We start from the raw sequence: 25,364 nt of genomic DNA on the forward strand, positions 1-25,364 counted from the left end.
CACACACTGTCATAGAGCTACAAAACAATCAGTCCTGCAAATGAACCTGTAGTTGTTCCATGCATGTGTTCAGACATATAAACAGAACATGTTTTCTAAACTACTTTAATTTTTTATTTTTTTACTACACTACAGCATTTGTGGGCTACATCAGAAGTGAAAGACTGCAACTGTCTCTGTATGTCATCACAAAAGACCAGACCTGTGGACTGTGTATCAATGAATGCATAGCAAATATTTGTCAATAATACAAAGCAGTTGCTTGATAACTGCCCATTCATACATTTTGCATCATGATTTTTGGTCATGCAGTGAACCACAAGTCCCCAAGGAAAGTCTTGCTGCTCTCCAGAATCTGAGCTGCACCTTGCAGCATTGGGATGGTCTTATTTTTAAACAAGACCACAGCCATTACCAGCATTCCCCCACATGTGAGCAGCCAAAGAGAACACAGGACTGATCTCCTGATCTTTGGTTCTGGTACCTCTCTGGTTCTGAAAGGCTGAACAACTCGTTCCCACTGAGTGAGGATGGCCTGTCGGGCTCCAGCCCACCGTCCAGGCCCAGTGAGACGAAACTGATAAGGAGTGCAGGGACCAAAGAAGACCTTCATCCAGAGCACAGGATCCCTCAGAAGGAGGCTCAGGAGGTTTGGTCGAACACCTATCTGAGATTGAAAGTCTATCATGAAGGTTTTCTCCTTTATACACAATGTGAATGGTGAAATTTATACAGTGTTGAAGTGAACCAACCTCCCCAGCAATGAAATCCAGGTATGGGATGTAATCTACCTGCAGAGCAGCCTGTTGTGGGTTGGGGTAGCTGAGAAAATAAAGCAACGATGTGGATTCTTACGTATTATACATCATGAACCAGACTTACTGATGAATGAATCATTTGGCTGTGTCATCAAAAAATATCAGTTAGAGGATGGAGTGTACCTTTGCATGTTTATCCGTCTGTCAGACTCAATGGTTTTCAGCATTTTCTCCTCAGATGGAAGACAGCTCAAACCTTGAAGGTAAAACATACCAGTTGATACCACATTTTGTTAAGCCAGTGTGTTTGCATGTATGAAGAGTTTACCTGAAAAGACCTTAACAGCCCAACGTGCCTGCATTTCCACCAAAGGCATGATTGGCCCTTTAGCTTGGAAAAGACCCATAATGGCCAGCGTGGGGTGTTGCAGGGATGGAGGAAATGCTCTTCTGAATCACGAGAAAACCTTGTTAGAATAGTGGTCATACTGTAAACATGAAATAATTAATATTTTCATTCGTAAACGAATGAAACTAAGAAAAATAGTCGACAATCTAATATGTCAAATTTATCATTACAATCTAGTTCAGTTATTGGTTGATCAGAAATGCCCTTTAGTTTTAAAAAAAATGTCACAATCTAGTGTTTTGTAGAAAAGCAATGAGTAAATTACAGAATTTATACATTTGTGTAAAAATATTTTAAAAAGGTATGTAACTTCAACTAACTAGTGATTAACATCAAAGAAGATGGCAACTGTGCATTACTGAATCGATGATCTTTACATTTCAGATAATACCAGTAGCAGCTACGCTTACTATTCACCATGAGCTTACTTGTACAGTGTCAACTCTCCATGAGGTCCTTCAGACAGAGCTGAGGGGAGGAATGGGAATGTGCCATTATAACCTGTACAAAAGACCACAGCATCGATGTTCTCCTCCACTGTGCCATCTTCAAATACAACTCCTGATCCCTTGAACCCTGTTAGATTGGGCTTCATAGCTAACGTTCCCTGAAGGATTCGGTGAGGAAGATCATCATTGATCAACGGCTTTTTGTCCATAATTCTGTGAAAGAAAAGAAGACAGCTAAAATCAAAGTATCTTGGCTACAAATATTGTATTAGTGAATTGTCTGCAGAGTAGCTGCTAAACATGTGCATGTTGGCGTTGACGTTGTGAGTGTGTTAGCATTCCAATATTAACAGTAAACTCAAAGCTTTGCTGTTTCATTGTACAGCTCTGACTGCCATTCCCTGGAGCACAAAGTGAAGCTGAAGTGTTGAACATTGGATTCCTATGTTGCCAACTGTCTGAGACTCAGCAATTATTAAAAATCCTCTAATCGAATAAAATGAAACAAACACAGAAATAAGAATAGTTGATTGAAGCTGTGTGATGGGAGCCCAAAAGAAGTCCACATAAATAAGTCTCAGCGGTCCAGAATCATTGTTTAGAATAGAATAGACATCTCCCAGGTCAAAACACCGTATATCACCTGTGACTGGGTTTCAGGCCGTACAGACTGTGGTCATATCGCTGGTTCAGTGTTCTCTCTGCTGCCCAGTTCAACAAAGTCTTGGGAAGAAGCTGTAGGAGGATGGTGTTGAACCTGGTGATATATGTCATGTCCACAGGCAGGCCATTGCTGGACATCCTGCCTATCACCCAGCAACCCTGACGGGTGCTGAGAAATGTCTGTTTGAGAGGATGAGAGGACTGGCTGTAATAGCATGCATAATACTGTATCCAATTCCTCATATTTATATAATTATCAGCCCTAGCAAACATATGACAGTTTAGTATTTAGGTGTGAAGGTGAAGACTGATATTGAGACATTGTCATTTTTCTGTTCTCATTGGGTCTTACCTTCTCTGCAGATCTACTAATCTCTGCAGCAATATCTCCTCCAGAATTGCCAAGGCCAACCACCACCACCCTCTTTCCTCTGCAGTCATCTGCGTCTTTATATTCCCAGCTGTGAAGACACCGGCCAGAGAAAGTCTCATGTCCTGGAGAAAATACAGATGCAACTGCTCAGAGGAAAACAAGAGTTTCAAAAAATGTGCAGATAAAAATATTGTGTTTGTTTACCTTACCTTTGAATTCAGACAGTGGTAAGGCTGGATGTGTGTAGTGACCTGAACACACCAGAACTGCATCAAAAATGTGTTTTTCTTCCTCCCCATTCCTGTTTATGGTTACTACATCCCACTGACCAGACACAGAGAAATCTGGTCTTTGTGTGACGCTCTTCACCATGGTCTACATGCATAAAAACACATACATTAATATTATGAACTTTGACTTTAATGCATGTGCAATGGTGGGTAGGATCAGGAGTTACCTGAAAGCTAATGTGTTTGAGCAAGTCAAAATGCTCAGCATAGAGTCTGAAGTACTGCAGCAGTTGAGAGTTATGCATGAAGTTTGGATAGTGAGCAGGCATGGGAAAATCACTGAAACACATAAACTCTTTGGAGGTATTGACCACTAAGGAGCGGTAAATACTGGCTTGCTCTGGCTCAGGGGATTCCTGTGGACAAAGAGACACTAGAGCTGATAAAACATCATGATCTGATAAGAACATTTTACAGTTTTATGCTGTGTCAATGATTGTTGTACAGAAACTACACACTCTCTGTCCATATTGTATATCACAAATGCAACATTCAACAACAGTAAGGTGATATCTTAAGCTGTACAACCACTTGCCTTGAATTTCCACAGGCCACCAATGTCATCACTTCTTTCAAAGCAGACGGGCTCCAAGCCCTCATCGATGCAGGTCTTGATGCAGACCAGACCTGAACTGCCTGCTCCAATTATCGCCACACGGCCAACCATTGCTCAGCACTTGTGCGTGGAAGAACCTAATCGAGCAAATGTATTTTATGTCTGAAAACAACTGTCTTTTGCAAAGTTTTACATATTTGTGACTTCTCAAGCACTGTAGTGTAGGTATCTTCTATCATTAACCCTTTGATGCGCAACATGGGGCAAAAGTGACCTAAATCAAATGGAAGTCTCCTGACCCACACTGCACATCAAAGGGTTAATTATTTCTTAGCCTCATTTGTTTAGAGACCATTTTTGGCTTTGGCTGAACAGCACATGTACAAAAATATGCCAACAACAACAATGTTCTTATTGTTGAAATCTAAAAGACATGTCAGCTGTTCTCACCTTCTCCAGTAAGCTGATTGCGAGTCCTGTGCAGCTGCGGTCAGATGTTAAACAACTGTTGCTTGTCACCCAATCAGTTAAACAGTGTTGCAGAGGAAGGACTTTAACCCTGTTCAGTGAAGGGAAATATCTCCAAATGCTTTCAAGAGCAATGCTGTATCGTGCTGAAGAAGTAGCTTTGGCTTACAGGGAAAAACAAATGAAGGAAAGGCTGAAGTTGGCCAATTTTAAATCATTCACAAGAATGCACTGTTCAAACTGTGATTATTACAGATTCCTACCATAAAGCCCACACCCACTCACACAATTGTTCACACAAGTGGAAATGCTTATCTCTAGTTTTCCAGTGTAATACCCTCTCTCTCTCTCCAACAGAGGTTGCAAACCACTGGTTTAATCTTCTACAGTGTTTTGTTTGTTCTAAAGCTTGTTATGTTACCTATTGTGTAAATCTTTATCTTAGACATAACTAAAACTGTCAGGCAAATGTTGCATAGCAGAAGTGAAATGTAATGGAGTAAAGGTAGTGCAGTAGCAAAAATAACATTCATGTAAAGTAGATTTTAACTTGGAGCATAATTCAGAGAGGAGCCCTGATGCGTTTTTGAGGACAACCAGGACTGAACTAGGAGTATTTTTAATCAAAATTGCATTGTTATGTTTTTGTGTGTTGTTCTGAGGTATATGTGCACATAAATTAGGTTTCTTCTTCAACTGATTGTAATTCTTCTGTTTGAAATTATCATTATTTTGTCAACAGAAGATAAATTGTTTCACTTTTTACAGAAAATGCATTTTTGTTGTCGATCTTATGCAGATTGGCAACAAAACGACTGAGTGCTCAGGACAGAATCAATTCCTCATTAGTTATTTACCTAATTAGTTACTTCTTTCAGTTCCCTCTGGGACATCCAAAGGAGGTCAAAGGACATATAGGTGGTCTCACTGCCTGTAATGTCTCCACACTGAGGTGTTTGATGAACATCCCAACTAAATGCCTAAACCACCTCACCTGGCTCCTTTCAGGGGTCGAAGCTCAGAGAAACAACTGGCTTTAGCTGATTTTACAGCATTATTGCATAGTCCACTGTGAGTGGTTGTCAGTTGTAAACAGAGATTAAGACTTTGATGGGGTTGCCTGGCAACAGGGACTTCACCAACAAGCAAAGGCTGAGCTAAGGAGGCCAAAAAGACCCTCAAAACTATCAGTGCTCATATAGTCTAGTTTCAACTTGACACAGCAATTTATCGAGTTCCCAGCAAACACATGACATTCAGATCATATGTATAATATATTAGTTTATTCACAAGATATACACAGGAAACAAACTCCACATTCATGGTGACATAAAGTTAAATCAGAATTTCAGCTTACTTGTGCTTGACCTTTAACAATCCAATAAATCTGACAAAAACAAAGAAATTGAAAGCCATTAAAGAGAAGGTTTGTATAATTTCATGCCAGTTGTGATCATATACAACTAACTAAAACCACTGCGACACTGTAAGGCATGGTTGACAACAACAACAACAGCATGGCTGGCATTTTTTCTTCTCATGTTTCAAGTAGGTGCTGATCTTTTTTGATGTAATTATAAAACAAAATAAACTAGGATTTGTTGAGTTTCTTCAAAACTATATGCTGTAAAGTAGTTGCATATGATATTATTTTTAGGAGGAACAGTTCCTGACTGACATTTAAACAGCCTATGAACACAGAAGAACATCGCAGCATCAATCAGCGGCTCAGACAGTGACCCCTTTAAAGATTTCAACAATTTACAACCCAAATAGAAGTATACTGAAATAGATCTTTCAAGGGATCCAGAAGCAATAGATGTGTTTTTTGGTTTGTTTGTGTTCACACTGTTTGTGGACGGAGGCTGGACAGCAGGGTGGGGATGGTGGTTGGGTTGCGAGCATGGACATACCAGACAGCAGCGCCTCCAGCCATCATAGTCAGACTCAGCTTCACCAGGCGTCCAGCTAAGGAAGACTCTTGCTCCACCATCTGGAAGAGATGGAAAGAGAAAAGTGTGTGTTTATATTTTCATCTTGTTTCATATTACGCCAAAATAGACTTCTAGAATGCGGAAGAAACAGTGCTATTCTCAGACCTGTCTGGTTTTTAGGGGCTGGTACATCCGATCAAACTGGGTGAAGATCGCCTGGCGGGCTCCCTCCCACTTCCCTGGTCCCATCAGCCGGTACTGGTAGGCAGAGACGGGTCCCCACAAAACCCTCTTAAACAGCGGGTAGTCTGTGAAGAAGAGCCACAGGAGACTAGGTCGCACTCCAATCTCTCCAGCAATGTCGTCCAAGTAGGAAACAAAGTCCACCTGCAGCGGCGTCAGCTTTGACACAATGTAGCTGTTGACAGGACAGGTGAGAAATGGATGTAAGATTTAATAGTGAAATAAGTATAGTGCAAGTTAATATGAATGAAGGAATAAAGCTTTCTTGGATTGCACTCTGGTAAGTTTGACTGCTTTGATTGATTGTTTCAGGAATGATAAAGGTTTTGCAGATGATTATTTTGCAGCTTTAAAGCTGCAGAAATTAATATATTTTAAGAACAATATATCCAGTTAGCATGTGTTATGAACCCACAGAAATTAACCTTCTTTAAGCTAATTGTTTTTGTTCTGTGTTGAGTTTGTATCCAGTGTCCCCTAGTGATTGAGTTGTTCATGTGCATCTTAAAAAAATTTATTTATTTATTTTATTTTATTTTATATCCCTTATTAATCCCACAAGGGGAAATTCTGATTTTTGCATATCCTCCCATCTGTGGGGGTCAGAGCGCAGGGTCAGCCGCGGTACAGCGCCCCTGGAGCACACACATTCACCCATTCACACATTGATGGCGGGAGCTGCCATGCAAGGCACTAACCACGCCCCATCAGGAGCAATTAGGGGTTAGGTGCCTTGCTCAGGGACACCTCGACATGAGCACGACGGGCCTGGGGATCGAACTGCAACCCTTCTGTTGCGAGGCGGCCACTCATCATATCTTATCTTATCATTTGTCATATCATATCATATCTTATGACATTTGGCTGTGTCCGTTCCTGGTTGGCAGGAACTGAACAACTTGAAAAGTAGGATAGTTCAATCAGGGGTTGGTTGATACCATGGAATTAACATGAACAATGGACATTACTACTCTGAGGTCACTCATTAGTTTGCAAACTACTCTTTTCAAGTCTCTAGTAGCGTATTTATCCATCTCCATCTTGGTATTTAGAAAAAAGATGAAATGCAGCTTGACAGCAAATTTAGAAGTTAGCAACCTACCAATTATGAGGTACATCTACCATAAAACATACCTTTCTATATTGTCTATTTTACTCTAAATAGGGCCATAACAACAGACCATAAACCTATTACAAAAATATTTGCTAAGGCAAAAAAGACAAACAAATAAAAAGTACAATAATTTTCTTATAGATTTTTGTACAGTGTAACTTATTTTGCAACCAGAGGGGTCGCCTCCTGCTGTTCATCAGAAAGAATGCAAGTTTGAGGTCCTTCCACATTCTTCTCTTTTCAGATCTGGAGGCTACGTCCTTATTTTATATGTAGTCTGTGGTTGAGACTAAACCAGATACAAAAAATTAAATATTGTACTTGTTTTTGTCATGAGAGCTAATGGATTTTATATTTGGTGACTACTATATGGTTTGCTGACATGTACACCTGTTTAGAGTTGAAATATATTAACATACATGTGTTCCACCAGGATAGAACAGAAGAAGAGGAAATATTGAAGTCAGGTTTAAAACATAGAGGAACGTGATGGAATATTTACTGTTTCTCGATGTCCTTTGTGTCATTTTCAACTGCCTTGATCATGGCCTGGTTTGAGGGCAGCTTTTTAATTCCTGAGCAGTAATAGAAAAGAAAAAACAGGAGACAGAGGTAAAAAGACCATCTTGTGCTCTGGAAGCATCTACACTAATAACTGGTTATGCAGACGTACGTTTGAAGACACGTGTGACCCAGCGGGCCTGCATTTCAGCCTGAGGCATAATGGCTCCAAGGCCATGAATAAAGCCCACAACAGCCAGAGTAGGATGCTCCAGGTTTGGGGGAAACACATGCTTGTAGAGGCCAACACGGTGCCCAGATTTGTACATAGTGTTGCTTGGCAAGTAGGGGAAATCGTAGTTGTATCCTGTGGCGAATACAATGGTATCCACCTGGAACAAGGAAGAAAGAAAGAATTAAACGATGATGGAAGTCAATAAAGACGTTTGGGGGGGAAGTTCAAGAAGAGACTGTTTGCCGACCTTTTCCACAATGCTGCCATCGTCAAACTCCACAGTGGAGCCACGGATTTCCTTCACGTTTGGTTTGATGATGACTGATCCAGACAGAATCTTTAGCGGCAGGTCATCGTTGATCACTGGGATCTGACTGAAGAGCCTGTGGAGGCAGCAGATAAAGGCAGAGCAGATATTTACTGTGATTGGCTGTACTGCTTTCATACTCCAGCAACAATATGAGAAATCAAGAGAGCGCCTGCCTGTGTTTGGGTTTGAGGGCATACATGGTGTGGTCATACATGGCATTGAGTTTCTTCTCGCCAAACCAGTTTAAGAAGTTGATGGGCAGCAGCTGGAAGAGGATGTGGACAAAACGCGTGTTGTACTTCATGTCCACTGGCAGCCCGTTGTCAGAAACCTGCCGGACGACCCAGGCACCGCGACGAGTGCTCATATATACCTGCAGAATAGAGAAAAAGACAGAACTCATGAATTATCATCACAAATGAGCACGCTGTATTAAAAGTCAAATCAGAAAGACTCCTCAACCTGCTCTGCAACTCTGCTGGTCTCTACAGCGATGTCGCCTCCTGAGTTACCGATGCCGATGACCACGACTCTCTTCCGGTACATGTCTTCAGGCCCCTTGTAGTCCCAGCTGTGGAGGTATTTTCCCTCAAATGTCTCAATTCCTGCAACGTAGTACAATCACGTTTACATGTCTTGTGTTGTTTCTGCAATCTTTTGCAAAGTGTGAGGAAGAAAGCTGTTTTTATATCAAGACAGAATATAAAAACCTGTCTCATTTTTGATGCAGGATTGAACACCTACCTGGGAAATCTTTGAGTGGCAGGTTAGGGTAGGTGTAGTGACCAGAGCAACAGATAACTGCATCGAAGACATGCTTCTCCTCTTGTCCGTCTCTGTTCTCAGTCACTATTTCCCACTGACCAGTCCGAGTAAAGTCTGGTCTCTGTTTGACTCTCTTCACTGAGGTCTAAAATACAACAAGAATATACAGAAGTAGACTATTTTGAAGATATCTATCAAAGCGCAGTTTTGAAACCAAATGCCCTGCTGTGTCTTTTTTTTGTTTTACCTGGAAGCGAATGTGTTGCAGTAGTTTGAAGTGTTCTGCATACATTCTGAAGTATTTCAGGATTTTAGAATGGTGCATGTAGTTGGGGTAGTCAGCGGGGATGGGGAAGTCACTGTAGCACATCATCTCTTTGGAGATGTTGATGGTGAGGGATCGGTAGATACTGGCCCTGTTGGGCTCCGACACTTCCTGCAGAGAAACAGTTTTAAAGGACAAAAAGAAGACAAATAATTACATCTGTGGGTGTTTTTGTCATGTTCACTTTCATATAAATGGCTTTGAGCTTAAACATAGAATAGTTGTCAGTACTTTATAAAAAAAAAAAATACCTTGAACTTCCACAGCCCTCCCATGTCATCACTGCTCTCAAAGCAAGTTGGAACCATGCCCTCTTCCAGACAAGCCTTCATGCTGGCCAGACCAGAGGGGCCGGCCCCGATCACAGCTACTCTCTGTACCATGATGGTGCTGCAACAAGATGAGGGAAAAATTTGGTTTAGATGAGCGCCAGATTCAAGTGTAAAAAAACAAAATGCTGCTGAATCAGGTGCTTCTCAGCTCACAGAAAGAAAGCAGCCTGGACAAAGACAAGAGGAAAATGCATGCATTCAGGTGAACATTTGTTGCTGGATAATTGGTTGAAGATGGTACAAAGTTAAATCCTGCCATATATTTGCAGTAGCAGACATGCTGTCTATATGCTGACATGCCCCTGTGCTCTGGTGTGTGTCAGGCCAAAAAAAAAGAACCTCGAAGATTTATATATCTGACCACAGGACTGCAGTACGTACACAAAACATTCTGCTGTTGTCAAACATAACATATAGCAGGCGGTTAAAACGCTTATTAGCTAAACTGGATTTGGGCTGTAGTATATGTAATTCAGTTATTCCTAGTCAAAAAGAACACTTTGGATATCTACATTGTAATTTTTCGTAGGACAAATGACATCAGTTTTAACATTTTTGTCTGTAGGGTTGAAATACATTTTGTCTCAGATATCTGCCATTTGAATCATGACGACTTTTAATTCAAGTTTCAGATTTTTAAAGTTTAATTTGGCCAACTCATAATATAAGTTTAACATATATTTAAGTCAATTGGAGGTATCTGCTTTTTCATTATTTGACATCCTAAATTAAATTTGAACTGGTCAGAACAATGTAGTTATCTCAAAGTGGAATTCAGCCCAGTCAATATGGGTATCTTGAAGAGTTAGCAGTTGCAAGTTTTGACTGGGTGACATAACTTTGCAGATCAGAAGCTTCATGGGAAGAAAATCTTACAACTGTAGCTGTATATGGCAAGCTGGTGATTACTGATGTTAGCCCTCTGACATAAATGCATTGCATGTTTTGTTTCTTCCGGGCTGCCGCATCCGATAGATGTTTATTCTTACTTTTATGTACTTTTTACACTTCCTGAGTTAGAGATGTGGCAACTGGATATGGACTTTGACAATTCCCACCCAGCAATTTATCATTCAATAGGTCTGAAACCCCTTTCAACTAATTATCTAATAATTTTACACCTAGTATATTCTGAATATCTAGCGGCCTACAGCTGTCTAACACTTTGACTCTGATGAACACGCAGTAGTGTTGAATTGTGCTCCAGCCCCCTTTTATCCTCTGTGATCTTTCAGTTCTTTGAGGGCACTGACACTTCAGAAAGGCCTACTGTATGTTATTGTTATTCTTATTTAAATTCTGTGATTGCATCAGTGCAAAATGTAGAAATCGGCTACAATTAACTATTCTCCAGCTATTTTGCATCTTTTGATAACAATAAAAGGCTGAAAATCATGTTGCTCTTTCATCATCTGCACACAAACATCCTATATAACACATCTCACTTTTTTTAAGATACAAAAATAGGAGCTATCTGCAAAGAAAAACAGAAAGACAAATGCATCCTCTTTCCGTCTTACCTTGATCTTTGCGTGCTGATCAGTGAAATGGCATGAGCATCACCACAGCACAGACTTTTAAACCTAAGGGTATACACTTTTTTTCAGATTCTGCCCAAAAAAGGCAGCTTTAGAGATGACCTTTGTTTACCCAAATCTGATGGACTAAAGTTCAGTAAGTTTCCTTTGAGATCATTAAAGGGAGTTGAAGAGTGCTGATAAGTGACTGAGTAACAATGATTTTACGTGACTCTATGTATCAACGGTAAATTCTATTAAATTTTATTCATGTGGCACCTTCAATGCAGAATAGAGCAGTTCAAGGAGCTTCACAGATGACTAAATTCTGGTAATAAGCCCTAAAAAGCATGAAGCGTCAGTAGCAGCAGGTTTTATACATGAAACGGGAGACAGTTTCAGATTTGTTCCCCATTTAATTAAAAATCATTACAATCAAATCCTGTGGGAATAAACCCATTTAATCACAAACTGAAATGCATTGAACAGTGCAATCACGTGACCATACAGACATACTGTGTATATATATTAGAATAAGGTCTATACAGTTGACACACATTATTATTTATAGTTTTCAGCAGGCAAAACAGAGTGTAGAGAACAATACCGTGTCTGACTATGTGCAAGAACCCATGTAACAACTGCTGACAATCTTTGAGAGGCTGAATAAACCAGAAAAATGTCTTTTGATAGTTTCTGAACCTGGGAACAAACTGGTGACATGTAATGTGCAAAATCTATCCCACACACAAATATATAGTGCCTGTACTCACTGTGATAAACAACATATTATAGTTTTAAGCTTCATTTCAATGTACAGCGACGCAAAAAATCGTAAAAAAATCTTTTGGTCACAAAATTCACAATCCAGCATATTTAGATTTGCAACAGAATGGTAATGTAATAAAAAAAAAGCCTGGAACTGCCACCTCACTCACTGGCACTGGGAAGATAATTGGCTGTTTATTGCAGAAAGACGTCACAGTATGCAAAAAGTCAACAACAGTTGACAATGGGAACAGTCGTTTACATTGCTTTGGTTGACACCAAATAGTTAGATCTGCACCAGCCACAGGAAGTGGTTCACAGCCCAAAATCTCTCAAAAAGTAAAAGCTGCACAGACAGAGAACTTTATTTTTGTTAAAGAAATTATTAGTTTCAAATACAACTAAATATTTCCATATATGACGATATAAACTAAGATGCACCTGCAGATTAACAGCTCCTGGTTTCTGGCAGTGCCAAGATGTTTGTCGGTGAAGTTAGCTGCTGTATTTAATTATCTGCTCTGTGCTGACAAAGTGGTCCAGAAACATAAACCAACACAGCAGCAAAAGTCATGCAAGCGAGGATGAGAATGAACGTAGAATGTGAACCATGCGAATGACAAGATGACGTGCCATATATGCACAACATTTCCTTTCCAAGTTTCCTTATTTCCTGTTGCTTAAAGTGGGGAAAAAAACATTTTTTTTCCCCCTCAGATTTGGCAGAGTATATGAGGGTCAGCCAGCACATGTAAGGACACAAAACTACAACTCTTTACACAATCCTACACATGCTTACACTCCTCCATGACAGTGCTAACATCAAAGACACTTCTAGGTTACAAAACCTTCACCACTGGCGCCAGTTTATTGTTATTGTTGGATCTCCGTCCACCAGCTGGTGAGTGGGACAGTTCATGGATTACATATCAAACAAGCAAACATGGTGTCTGGGGAATAGGAAATGTAAAATCCCAAGTCCGACAGATTTGTATCCAAACATATGTGCTGCAGTCGAAGCACAAGGCTGAGAACAAGTCAAATATTTACTGCAGGAAGACATGTCGCATCTTCACATATTATTGCCTTTGCGAATCTTCAGCTGAACATTAGTGCAAAACTTTATGCAAGCGCATGTCAAAAGATTAAAATCACAAGCTATCCAACTGGAATTTGTCATACAGGGCCATGTGACACCGCATTAGCTAGCACAGGCGATATGATGCCATTTTTGTTCTTTTGCAATTGCAAGAATGTCCACAAAACTGTACCACATAGACAGTAGATCACAAAACATTCGGGCAGCACACCAGATCACTGCATAGCAAATTAGTCAAAACATCTTCATCCACCCAAACTCGTTGCCAACAAACTACTTGCTGCTGTGTCAAAAACATCTTCTAATTATCATCTATCCTAGTCCGTATAGCTAAAATTATTGCAATTTTTGAAAATACAGCGGCAACATTTAAAAAAAATAGAAGGTTAAAATGTTAGGATATTTAGGAATGATTTCACAGTGTAAGATTTAAACAAGATTGTAATGAGCAAGATTCAAGTGATATTTTCTTGGTCTTAGATTGAACAATGATGATAGCTGCTTTGGTTCTTCATCTGTTTTAAGTCAGTGCCAATTTAACACATTTCTGGTATTTACACATGTCCAGGTTTTAGGTGTATCTCTATTTTATAACTCATATTGACAGATCTGAAGTGTTCAGATTAGTGGTAAACGGAAAAAAAAAAAAAAATTCTTGGAATATTGTTGGGTTGGATGAAAGAAAGTCACCATATTTCTGTTCAATTAAAACCTCAGCTGATCGTATCTTCAGTTATTGGGTTAGTTTTGTCAAATATAAATGCTGTGGGTTTCTTTGACCTCCACTTTCTGCTCTACAAATATAGTTTTTTTTCTGTCTAATAAATGAAACTGACAACTCACGTGTAGTAAATTTACAATCTTTCATAAATTCAAAACACCAAATCTGTGACTCTTTTACTATCAAGTAGAGAAAACGGTCTTTTTTTGTAAATATACAGTATGTACCACTGTAATCTAGTCAATTTAAAATGCAGTCTTCCTTCCTAATATAGACAAAGGTACTGCACACTATGTCAGACTTCAGCCTCATTGCATCATCTGAAATGCCAGTTTTATTTTTTAACTGATGACTTTTTTTCAACCTCAAACCCACAAAATCACATCACCGTTGTCTTCCCTGCATAAACACTTTAAATAAAACAGATACACGATATGTTTCATAATAATTATCCAAGCATATCTGATGTGACAACCTTATATTTGCAAATTCCTGGAAGTAACCTCAGATGACCGGATAACAATGTGGCTAAGTGCCAAATCTACTCAGTCAGAGCTGATTGGTTGTCACTTACAGGAGTTGTTTTGGTTGATAATTAATAAAACGGCGGTTGTGCAAAAGAAAAAAAAAAAAACACGATACAGTTAGATAACGCTGAAGTGTTTAGGTGTGTATACTTTGAACAATGTAATATCTAATCCTATCAGATCAGTAGTAAAGAGGGTGCTTTAAGGACACAGACTTCAAGATTGGTCTTTAGAAATCATCCTAAAGAAGCTGAGCAGGTATAACACTCGCTGTTATGAACATTGCTTGAGGAAGTAAATGCTCCTGATAAGTGTCTACTTAATGCATTTGTTTAAACTACTTAGACAAATATGACTCTGTGAACCCTTTGTTCATGACCAGCTGAGTATTCTGACATTCTGAGCAGGAAATTTAAAAATCAGGATACAGATCAGAATTATGCAGGTTCTTCCATTAATGACTGATTTTCATTTACTTACGGCTGTTTGGTCGTGCATTGATCAAAGCGTAAAACCTGCAGTTTAAGTCAAAGCATATTACTTTTCTATTGTAAATTCAAATTATTTATCAAATATTTGACTCCTCCGTGATATAAAGTCACTGATGATATCCAGACAAATCTGCAAGTCAAAAGGGCATCAAACTGCACTTATGTCTCCTTATCGTAAAAAGTAAACTTAGTGTTCAACACCCATAAAAGTGGAAAGAGTTGACTTCATATCGTTTCCTTGGATCAGGCCAGTGAGGTGGCAGAGGTGAGTGAGGTGGCATCAGGAGGTAAACTGATCAAATTTGTTCCCTTCTGGTTTGTTGTGACTAAAATCATGTACGACTTAATATTGGCAGGCTAGTTGCTACCTTAGAATGAGAGGCAAAGATAGATGGAAGTGTCAGTTAACAGAAGAAGCAAACTGTGTGTTGATAGAGCTCTCCTCTCTCGTCCAACGATAATTTCACTCAGATACCAGTCTAAAAGATGTGCAGGTGCTCTCACAATCAAGATGTAAACCCCCACGTCTCCTCCTACTTCAGTGCTTAAGGTTAAGCTAACTGTCCCAGCAGCCCTTGCAGGGTTTGAGGTGAGAGCCACAGCATCTCCACCAGGTTGTACTGGCAGTAGCCCATCCAGAAGCCAAACACCACATCAGTCACGTTGTGTCTGCCCAGCAGCACTCGGCTCAGCCCGACCAGACCCGCCCACAGCAGCACCAGGACCCTCAGCGGGGCGGCCAGCACCAGGTGGGCCAGCAGGAAACGCCCACACAGGGCGGCACGGGTGGCGTGGCCGGACGGGAAGGAATAGCGATCCACGGAAAAGGTGGCAAACATGTCCATGCGGTTATGGGCTGGCCGACGCCGACGCACCACCGCCTTAACAACGCCGACCAGGATCAGGTCCAGCAGCAGGCCTGCAGGGACGAAGGAGGAGAGGTGTTACAAAAACAGCAACACAAACTGCACGCAACCAGAATGAAGCGGATATAAACCAGGAAATATTTAGAGGAAAAAAGAGGGGATATGCTGTATCAGCGATGAGAGAGACTACTTTTACATCCCTGGTACACACATACATCACAACCACAAGAACACTGATGGCATTGAGAGCCTAAAAAATAGGTATCTGAGAGTGGTGATGGTGTCTGGTAATCATATGATGCTGTTATATCACTACAGGCTTACGTGTTCTGTGGTATTATATATTATATATGAATAACTAATGAAGGGGCGGCATGGCTCAGTGGGTAGAGTGGCCGTCTTGTAACTGGAAGGTTGCCGGTTCGATCCTCGGCCCGTCGAGCTCATGTCGAGGTGTCCCTGAGCAAGACACCGAACCCCTAATTGCTCCTGATGGGTCGTGGTTAGCGCCTTGCATGGCAGCTCCCACCATCAGTGTGTGAATGTGTGTGTGAATGGGTAAATGCGACATATCATGTAAAGCGATTTAGATAAAAGCGCTACATAAATACAACCATATAGCATAGCTAACCTGACCACATATACAGAGTACAGTTTTCTAACCAGAAAGGAAAAACGTGTCCAGCTAAATTATCTGAGCTGTGTACAGGACACGGGGTTTCAAATTCTTCACTTTGGCAGCATCTGGTGGCAGCAACAACACAGTGACAGACACCGGTGCATGCTGTTAATCACGTTTTGCTGTTGGTATTTATTAACAGGCTCTTGTCAAAAGCGTGTGTAATCAATAACTGCTACAGAACCTTTCCAAAGCAGACACAAGAGCTACTAATAAAACCAAGCGTGGCCTCCTCCTTTACAGTGTGACAGTGAAGCAGCATGAACACCAGGATCTTTGAATTTAGCCTTCAATAATGTAACTGTGCTTTTCCTACATGGCAAGTCAAAATGTTAAACCTTCCAAGGATCTGTAACAGTCTACACTCTGCCAAAGCTGTTGTCCATTTAACCAGGATTTTCGAATCTATAAAGTAGGTGCGTCTGGAACAAACGGCCAATGACGACAAGCAAAGTCAAAGTATATGGTTCTAGACTGGTTCTATTTTTTTTATTGTTTTTAAAGAATGTTCTTTTATAGTGTCTTATTGTGTTATTACACAGTCTTGAAGAACAGTTAGTGTGCTTTTTACTGCACTTACTCTATGAGCATGTGACAAAGAAAACTAAAATCTTGAATCCTTGAGGCACTGAGACAGAAAAACTGAATGTTTGCATATTTAGTTAATATTAATAGTATATGACTCAAAATGATATGTATTAGGGCTGCAGCTAACCGTTAATTGTCGATTAATCTGTCCATTTTCTTGATTAATTAAGTTAGTTGCTTTGTAAAACGTCCAAAAATGGTGAAAAGCGTCGACCAGCGTTTTGAAAAGTAAGAAGACGATTCATTTAATAGTTGCAGATCTAGGTTGTATCAAATATTCTTATCTGTCTGGATTAGAATACATGCTGAATGTGTATTTAAAACACGCACACACAACATTTGTTGTTTGCATTACAGAAAGTGCAACAAAGGGTTATCCAGTGTGACAAAAGTGAAAGAAATCTCCTTTGAACATCATAGTTAGATAAAAGGGTAGCTGAAGAAGTTGCATCTCAGCATGTATTCAGATTTTTTAGCAACAGATTTATGAGCTCTCCAGAGCTACAGTGTTGAAAATTTAATGCAACAGTCAGGTGGCACCGAGCCAATCGCTGCTGGCAATCAGATAAAAGGATTTCAGCATGATGAACGCGCAACAGTGCATTTTCTTCCTTACTGCTAACTAAAAGCTGCAGTCTATAATCAGAGTGTACAAAGACTTCAGGTACGAGCATTTCTTACAGCATGGGCAGCATCAAACTGCAGCCTGTTGTTTGTCTTAAAACGCTCTTTTAGATTTGAGGGAAGCGTTTGGCCCTCACCACAGTCTTGTAGCAACAGTGATTTTGTTTATCCAGGGACTTATTGACGTTAAACTGTGTCTTTCTTAGTACTTAGCTGGTTTATTTATATTACCTAATTTAGTGCGCTCTAAAAATAGCCCCCTGGTGATTAATGGTGGTCTAGTTTAAAGCAGAAAGAAACTGTTGAAGACAAGAGGCTGCTGCTTTCCGTCTGACATCACGCATATGGGAGGGCTGACCGGCAAATATTATTTTTACCACTGAAAGATTTTTAGGGGCAAAATTAATTATTTATCTGAAAACTTCAGAGTAAGTATCTAGTGCAGCTGTATCTCTCGAAAACAGAAAGAGGAAACTAGGGAAGGTCCTATTCAACAATCTGTGCCTCTTAAAAAAAAAGCTTTTGTTGGATCCATCATATTACGAAGACAAAAAAAATGGATTCATTCAGTTTCTGACAACTGATCCCTGAAAAATTGGTCATAAATTAGTGAAAATTGTTCTTCACACTTTGCCAAAGGCCAACTAGATGTCATGAAAGGGCTTGCTTTGTTCAAATCCTAGGAAATTCAGTTTAATATTGCTGTGCCACTGCAATTATCACACACTGCAAGAAAAACATTAAATAAGACAGACTACAGAAGGTTGTATCAAGTAAGATGCATAATAAAAATATATTCAGATAAAAATGACATAATGGGTTGATATCTCTGAGCAAACAATAGACCTCTACAGACATATCTGGGTACAAAGTGTGACCTTGCACCACACATATTTATTGCTTTTATAACTGACACAATTTAAATAAGAGGTGCTATTCATGAATTAATCTACAGTCCAAAGACCAGCCTTTGCTAGATTACTAAGTATGCTGCAAAATACTCTCATCTGCACTTGCTGCACCTTGTGTTGGCGCCTTGGATTTTAGACTCTGCCCCACCTCTTTAGTGTACAGCTCATTTCTTTTATTCTTCCAATTAATCAACTACCTATAAAAAGTCACAAAAAGATGAAAAATGTCAGTGTATCCCAAAGCTCAAGGTAACATCCTCAAATGTCTTGTTTTTGTCCCCAAAACAAATATATATTTAGGTGCTTTCATAGAGCAGTAAAGAAACCAGAAAATACTCAAATTTTAAAAGCTGGAGGCAGAGAATTTGGACTTTTTTCTGAAAAACAGAATCAATCTGATTTTGAAAATATCTCGCAGTTACTTTAACAGTTGACAGCTAATCAATTTAGCACTGTAGCCCTATTTCACCGCCATATAATTCATTCATGTGGCTTCACAAAGCATGAACCAGACTCCCTCTGAGGGCACAGAGAAGTCCTCAGATCAATCCACACAGCTATCCAATTCGCACCATTTCACAGTTCGAAGCATTCACCGGTTTTCCCTGCTCACCTGCAACTGTTATTTATTTCTTTTAATAGAATGCTGAAGATGTGCAGCAACATATATAGGAGATCAAGACCAAGAAATGAAAAGGTCACCCCTTCTGAGTTTGCAACCAGAGATGCCAGAATAAAAACAGATGACATCTCCACATGAGCCCCTGTCAGCAATGAGCGGAGGAAAATGTATCAGAAAACTGCTAGTGATGTTATGGTAGGTGGGCTGTGTTCTATAGGGGATGTGAACTGTAATAAAGGAGCTGTGCAAAGCAAATCAGGACCTGGGACGAGCATCTCTGTGGTGCACAGATAGTTATAAAGGCTTCTGTGTGTCTGCATGCTATTTCAGAGTGGCAACACATGGAGGAGGTGATTTTGAAAACAGATGACGATCACTTGCATAGCTGACATCAATTACGTGTTGCAGCCCTACTTTACTGTCAGATATTTCCTTTGTGTTTCTTCACAAAGCATGAGTCACGCAGATTCCCTCTGAGGGCAAACTGCACCATTACTGAGTTCCAAGCATTCACCTGTTTCCTAAGCCAGCTGACACAAGTATAGAAAAAATGTAATGCAGGAGAGGTGGAACAACATGGACAATAGATTAAAACTAAAAATTTAAGAGAGGAGACTGCAATCAGAGATGGAACAAGGCCAGAATCAGACACCTCCATGTGAGATGCCAGCAATGACGGACTAGATAGAAAGTGTCATAAAATTAACAGTCATGTCAAGACAGGCGGTCTTCTATAGGTGATGTGAGCTGCGAAAAAGGAGCCGTTAAGATGGAAGCTCAGGAGGGCTGTGATACTATCTAATGCTGCAAAACAACCTTTGTCCGTGGTACCTAGAGACCTCTCTGCATAGCTATTGATAAAGGTTTCTCTGCCATTATAGAGCAAGAAACAGGGTGATAACACACGGATGTTAAGAACAGTCACTACTTTAACAGCTCTTGATGCAGCTCTATTTCTCTTTCCTATATTTCCTTTGTGTGGCTTTAGAAAGTGTCAGTCAAAGAGACTCTTTCTTAAGGCACAGAGAAGTCTCAGCACAAGATTATTCTACATTTCACACAGCTATTCAACCTGCAACGTTTCAGAGTTACAAGCATTCACCTGTTTCCTTAGCTGGCTGACACATACACACGTGGACAAAATTGTTGGTACCCCTCAGTTAAAGAAGGAAAAACCCACAATTCTCACTGAAATCACTTGAAACTCACAAAAGTAACAATAAATAAAAATTTATTGAAAATTAAATAATCAAAATCAGCCATCACTTTTGAATTGTTGATTAACATAATTATTTTAAAAAAACAAACTAATGAAATAGGGCTGAACAAAAATGATGGTACCCATAACTTAATATTTTGTTGCACAACCTTTTGAGGCAATCACTGCAATTAAACGATTTCTGTATTTGTCAATGAGCGTTCTGCAGCTGTCAACAGGTATTTTGGCCCACTCCTCATGAGCAAACAGCTCCAGTTGTCTCAGGTTTGATGGGTGTCTTCTCCAAATGGCATGTTTCAGCTCCTTCCACATATGTTCAATGGGATTCAGATCTGGGCTCATAGAAGGCCACTTTAGAATAGTCCAACGCTTTTCTCTCAGCCATTCTTGGGTGTTTTTGGCTGTGTGTTTTGGATCGTTGTCCTGTTGGAAGACCCATGACCTGCGACTGAGACCAAGCTTTCTGACACGAGGCAGCACATTTCTCTCCAGAATGCCTTGATAGTCTTCAGATTTCATCGTACCTTGCACACTTTCAAGACACCCTGTGCCAGATGCAGCAAAGCAGTCCCAAAACATTACTGAGCCTCCTCCATGTTTCACCGTAGGGACAGTGTTCTTTTCTTCGTATGCTTGGTTTTTGAGTCTATGAACATAGAGTTGATGTGCCTTACCAAAAAGCTCCAGTTTGGTCTCATCTGTCCAAAGGACATTCTCCCAGAAGCTTTGTGGCTTGTCAACATGCATTTTTGCAAATTCCAGTCTGGCTTTTTTATGAGTTTTTTTCAGCAGTGGTGTCCTCCTTGGTCGTCTCCCATGAAGTCCACTTTGGCTCAAACAACGACGAATGGTGCGATCTGACACTGATGTACCTTGGCCTTGGAGTTCACCTTTAATTTCTTTGGAGGTTGCTCTGGGCTCTTTGGATACAATTCCAACGATCCGTCTCTTCAATTTGTCATCAATTTTCCTCTTGCGGCCACGTCCAGGGAGGTTGGCTACTGTCCCGTGGGTCTTGAACTTCTGAATAATATGAGCCACTGTTGTCACAGGAACTTCAAGCTGTTTAGAGATGGTCTTATAGCCTTTACCTTTAAGATGTTTGTCTATAATTTTTTTTCGGATGTCCTGGGACAATTCTCTCCTTCGCTTTCTGTTGTCCATGTTCAGTGTGGTACACACCTTTTCACCAAACAGCAGGGTGACTACTTGTCTCCCTTTAAATAGGCAGACTGACTGATTATGAGTTTGGAAACACCTGTGATGTCAATTAAATGACACACCTGAGTTAATCATGTCACTCTGGTCAAATAGTTTTCAATCTTTTATAGAGGTACCATCATTTTTGTCCAGGCCTGTTTCATTAGTTTGTTTTTTTAAATAATTATGTTAATCAACAATTCAAAAGTAATGGCTGTTTTTGATTATTTAATTTTCAATAAATTTTTATTTATTGTTACTTTTGTGAGTTTCAAGTGATTTCAGTGAGAATTGTGGGTTTTTCCTTCTTTAACTGAGGGGTACCAACAATTTTGTCCACGTGTGTATATGGAACAATATAAAGCAGGACACGTGGTGCAACATGTAGAGTAGGAACAAGGCCAGAATGAAGAAGAGAACACATCTCCATGAGATTCCAGCACTGATGGAGGAAAACGTGTTATTAATTGACACAAGTATGGAAGAATATAATGCAGGGCACGTGGAGCAACATGTAAAGCAGGTTTAATACCAATAATTACAGAGGAGAGACGGCAATAACAGATGCCAGAATGAAGAACAGCTGGTATCTCCTGCACTGATGGGGTAAAATGTGTCAGAAAATGAACATGTGATGTTGTGTTAGCTGGGGAAAGTCTTCTGCGGATGAGGTAAGCTGTGATGAAGCAGCTGCGCATGTTAAATCAGGAGCTGGGAGGAGCTGGGGGGGCCATGCCACCAAGTAATGCTGCATAATACCTAGAGACCTGTCTGCATAGCTATTGATAGAGCTTTCTGTGTGCCATTAATGAAGAGTGACAACCCAGCTATCCAATTTGCACCATTTCAGAGTTAGAAGCATTCACCTGTTTCCTCAGCTGGCTGACACAAAGATGTAAAGAAAACAACGCGGGACATGTAGAGTAGATTAAAACTAATAAATGAAGAGACGGAGCTGCAATCAGAGCTGGAAAACATTTCCATCTGAGATGATAGCACTGACAGGCCACTCAGGAAATTAACAGTAATGTTAATGGAGGTGGGTTTAGTCTTTCATAGCTAAAGTTAGCTCTGATAAAAGAGTTGTGCTTGGCAAATCAGGACCTGGCAGTAACAAGGGGTTTGAGACACCAAGTACTGCAGAACCTCTCTTGTATCTGTAGATCTGTTTGCATAGCTGTTGATAAGGCTTGTGTGTGTCTGCATGTTATTTCAGAAGAAGAAACACAGTGACCACACACGGAGGAACAAATTTTCAAAACAGATGGCGACTACTTCAACAGCTTTTGTTGCAGCTCTTCTTCACAGTTCTGCATTTCCTTCATGTGGATTTAGAAAGCGTCAGTCACAGAAACTCCCATCGAAGGCACAGAGAAGTCTCTGCACAAGAACTCAGATCATTCTGCATTTGCAATCCAAACTGTACCACTTCTACATTACTAGCATTCACCTGTTTCCTCAGCACACTGTAAGCTGGCTGACACAAATATGGAAAAATATAATGCAAGACACATGAAGCAACACATAGAGGAGGTTAAAACCAAGAAAGTAAGAGGCTGGACTAAAACTAGCAATGGAATCAGGCATTCATGTGACAAGCCAGCAGAAAATGAACAGTAACGTTAAGTTAGGTGGGTTTGATCTTCTGTAGGTAATGGAAGCTTTGATAAAACAGCTGTGAATAGCAAATTAGGACCTGGGAGGAGATGGGGGGCCGTGCCACCAAGTATTTCTGCATGGTACATCGAGACCTATCTGTATAGCTATTGCTAAAGGTTTTTCTTTGTTTGCACACCACTAAAGAAGAAAAAACACCGTGACAACACAGCTATCCAGTTTCCACTACATCAGAGTAAGAGCCATTCATCTGTTTCCTCAGGTGGCTGACACAAACACAGAAAAATATAAAGCAGGACATGTGGAGCAACATGTAGAGCAGGTCATAACCAAGAAGTGACGAGACAAGACTGCGATCAGAGATGCTAGAATAAAGAACAGATGACATCTCCTGCACTAATGGAGAAAAATGTGTCAGAATAATACCAGTGATGTTAGAGGATGTGGGTTAAGTGTTCTATAGCTGAGGTTAGCGTTCATAAAAGAGCTGTGCATGGGGGGTGTGACAAGTAATACTGCATCTCTGTGGTACCTAGAGATCTACCTGCACAGCTATTTATAAAGATTTCTGTGTGTTTGCATGCCATTTAAGAAGAACAATGTGACAACACATGGAACAACATAACCAGCAGAGTAGTTTTACCCATAAGAAGGTTGAGCATGACTTCTTGCCCTGCAGCACTGTCACTCTTGTACAGGCAGTAGGCGGTACCGGCCAGCCAGGGGATGCCATGTCCAGATATCTCTATGAGCTTCATCAGGGGACGCACACTGCCCCAGGACGAGTCCTCACAGGCGCAAACCCCGAGCCGCTTGGACAGCCACAGGTCGATGGCGAGCAGCGAGCTGAGCGCGACGCGGATGAAGGACGGGTTAAGCCGTATACCGTCCTCTTCCGGCAGCCCCTGACCGCTCGCCGAGCCCGTGGAGGAGCTGGAGCCCCGACGCCGAGTGGGGCTCTCCGAAGCTCGGAGGCGGGCGGTGGTCGGATCGGAGCCCTGCCGCTGGAGCAGGTGAGGCGGCGAGGAGCGGTTCAGCGGCTTCGTCAGCGACATGAACTCGTAGCGGCCGTTGGAGCTGCCGAGCACCGGGCTCCCTCCGCTTCGACCGGGGTTTTTAGCTTTCGGAGACGGCATTTTGTCCGTTACTGTACGCTACGACGTTGGCAGTTGTGTGGTCGTGTAGTTTCACCGCAGTGGAGAGTTTTCTGCAGTGCCGTGCCGGTTGTCGCTTCGTTAGTTCATCTGTTGTACGTTTGACAATTCATATCACGTCCAGGAACACCAAGCTGAATCGCCATCTTTGTTGTTCTGATTGCAAAGGAACCTGGGAAACCGAGTTTTATTTAAAAATGTACACGTAAAAATAAATGTTGGAAGCGTTTTTCTGTAAATAAAGCTGCTTGTTGCTATTTCTATCATATCACACTATTATTCATTGAAAATATATTTAAATGGTATTTTTTATATATTATTCATACGTTGTCTAAGCCACTACCATTCATAAGGGTACCATCTGTATGATTATTTCTGAAATGCTTTCGTGATGAATGTCGAGTTTTTCCATTTTTAAATTACCCATTTCACAACTTACTTATCAGTAAGCCCAATTTGTTTGCTGTAAAATTGTAAACCCTTTGCAAATAGTTACAAATATATAGCTTTATTTGACTAGAATTAAGTATTTTTTGTTTGTTTTGTTAATTGATGTTTTTCATATACTTTTTGGTCAACAGTATATGCATAGGAAAAGTTTACAGAGGTTTCACAGGTGATATGTCCCCCTTAACATGTGGGACATGTGTGTTTGTCATCTCAAAACATAGATATATGTGCCATATTTTAAATGTACAGAAAGTTTTAAGGAAGAGACGGAATTTGTCTGAAATACGAACTATCGAAGTCCGGGGTTTTATTAATTTATTTATTACTGATGTGAAAAGCATCCACGTGTACATGTAAAGAGGTTAATGTCCCAAAACAAGACACAAAAGAGCGAATAATGCTTATATGCGTGAGTCAGCAGGGATTATATTAAATGAGCGGTGTTGATACGATAGAAAATAATATTTGAAAACAATAAAAAATGCTTGAGGTCTTTAGAGGTGACTGGACTGAGAGTTTTCCTTAACTTAGCCAGATTAAAGGCGCTTCTACTATCTGACGCAAAAAAGTCACAAACCGCAGCATG

The 25,364-nt window shown here is 40.5% G+C and overlaps 3 protein-coding genes across 3 annotated transcripts; all 3 read right to left on the bottom strand.

The window, feature by feature from the left end:
- Positions 1-6: 6 nt before the first annotated feature.
- On the bottom strand, positions 7-5,150 carry LOC110952322 (flavin-containing monooxygenase 5-like). Its single transcript, XM_022195828.2, has 11 exons — positions 3,949-5,150; positions 3,478-3,635; positions 3,110-3,298; positions 2,862-3,027; positions 2,632-2,774; positions 2,260-2,459; positions 1,596-1,829; positions 1,087-1,208; positions 942-1,014; positions 753-822; positions 7-667 (listed from the first exon to the last, which is right to left on the bottom strand). Exons 2-11 carry the CDS (start codon positions 3,607-3,609, stop codon positions 305-307), a joined length of 1,692 nt encoding a protein of 563 aa, XP_022051520.1. The 5' UTR covers positions 3,610-3,635; positions 3,949-5,150; the 3' UTR covers positions 7-304.
- An 84-nt stretch (positions 5,151-5,234) lies between these two features.
- Positions 5,235-11,546, bottom strand: LOC110952323 (flavin-containing monooxygenase 5-like). Its single transcript, XM_022195830.2, has 10 exons — positions 9,645-11,546; positions 9,316-9,504; positions 9,048-9,213; positions 8,766-8,908; positions 8,477-8,676; positions 8,241-8,376; positions 7,931-8,150; positions 7,760-7,832; positions 6,066-6,318; positions 5,235-5,959 (listed from the first exon to the last, which is right to left on the bottom strand). The coding sequence occupies exons 1-10, from the start codon at positions 9,774-9,776 to the stop codon at positions 5,810-5,812; spliced, it is 1,662 nt and encodes a 553-aa protein (XP_022051522.1). The 5' UTR covers positions 9,777-11,546; the 3' UTR covers positions 5,235-5,809.
- Positions 11,547-11,682: 136 nt separating this feature from the next.
- plpp6 (phospholipid phosphatase 6) lies at positions 11,683-24,481 on the bottom strand. The gene is made up of 2 exons (XM_022195826.2): positions 23,818-24,481; positions 11,683-15,767 (listed from the first exon to the last, which is right to left on the bottom strand). Exons 1-2 carry the CDS (start codon positions 24,308-24,310, stop codon positions 15,400-15,402), a joined length of 861 nt encoding a protein of 286 aa, XP_022051518.1. The 5' UTR covers positions 24,311-24,481; the 3' UTR covers positions 11,683-15,399.
- Between the last annotated feature and the right edge of the window lie 883 nt (positions 24,482-25,364).

The sequence above is a fragment of the Acanthochromis polyacanthus genome, chromosome 4, assembly GCF_021347895.1.
Source record: "Acanthochromis polyacanthus isolate Apoly-LR-REF ecotype Palm Island chromosome 4, KAUST_Apoly_ChrSc, whole genome shotgun sequence".
NCBI lineage: Eukaryota > Metazoa > Chordata > Actinopteri > Pomacentridae > Acanthochromis > Acanthochromis polyacanthus.

Bases quoted from the DNA above. Each gene is read 5' to 3' on its own strand.
- LOC110952322 (XM_022195828.2), bottom strand. From the start codon at position 3,609: ATGGTTGGCCGTGTGGCGATAATTGGAGCAGGCAGTTCAGGTCTGGTC. The intron at 3,299-3,477 runs GCAAGTGGTTGT...CTTTGTCCACAG, and splicing joins GTGGCCTGTGGAAATTCAAG to GAATCCCCTGAGCCAGAGCA. The intron at 823-941 runs GTACACTCCATC...TTATTTTCTCAG, and splicing joins AGACGGATAAACATGCAAAG to CTACCCCAACCCACAACAGG.
- LOC110952323 (XM_022195830.2), bottom strand. From the start codon at position 9,776: ATGGTACAGAGAGTAGCTGTGATCGGGGCCGGCCCCTCTGGTCTGGCC. The intron at 9,505-9,644 runs GTATTTTTTTTT...GTTTCTCTGCAG, and splicing joins GAGGGCTGTGGAAGTTCAAG to GAAGTGTCGGAGCCCAACAG. The intron at 5,960-6,065 runs GTCTGAGAATAG...CATCTCTTCCAG, and splicing joins AGCCCCTAAAAACCAGACAG to ATGGTGGAGCAAGAGTCTTC.
- plpp6 (XM_022195826.2), bottom strand. From the start codon at position 24,310: ATGCCGTCTCCGAAAGCTAAAAACCCCGGTCGAAGCGGAGGGAGCCCG. The intron at 15,768-23,817 runs GTAAAACTACTC...TCGTCCCTGCAG, and splicing joins CATGCTCAACCTTCTTATGG to GCCTGCTGCTGGACCTGATC.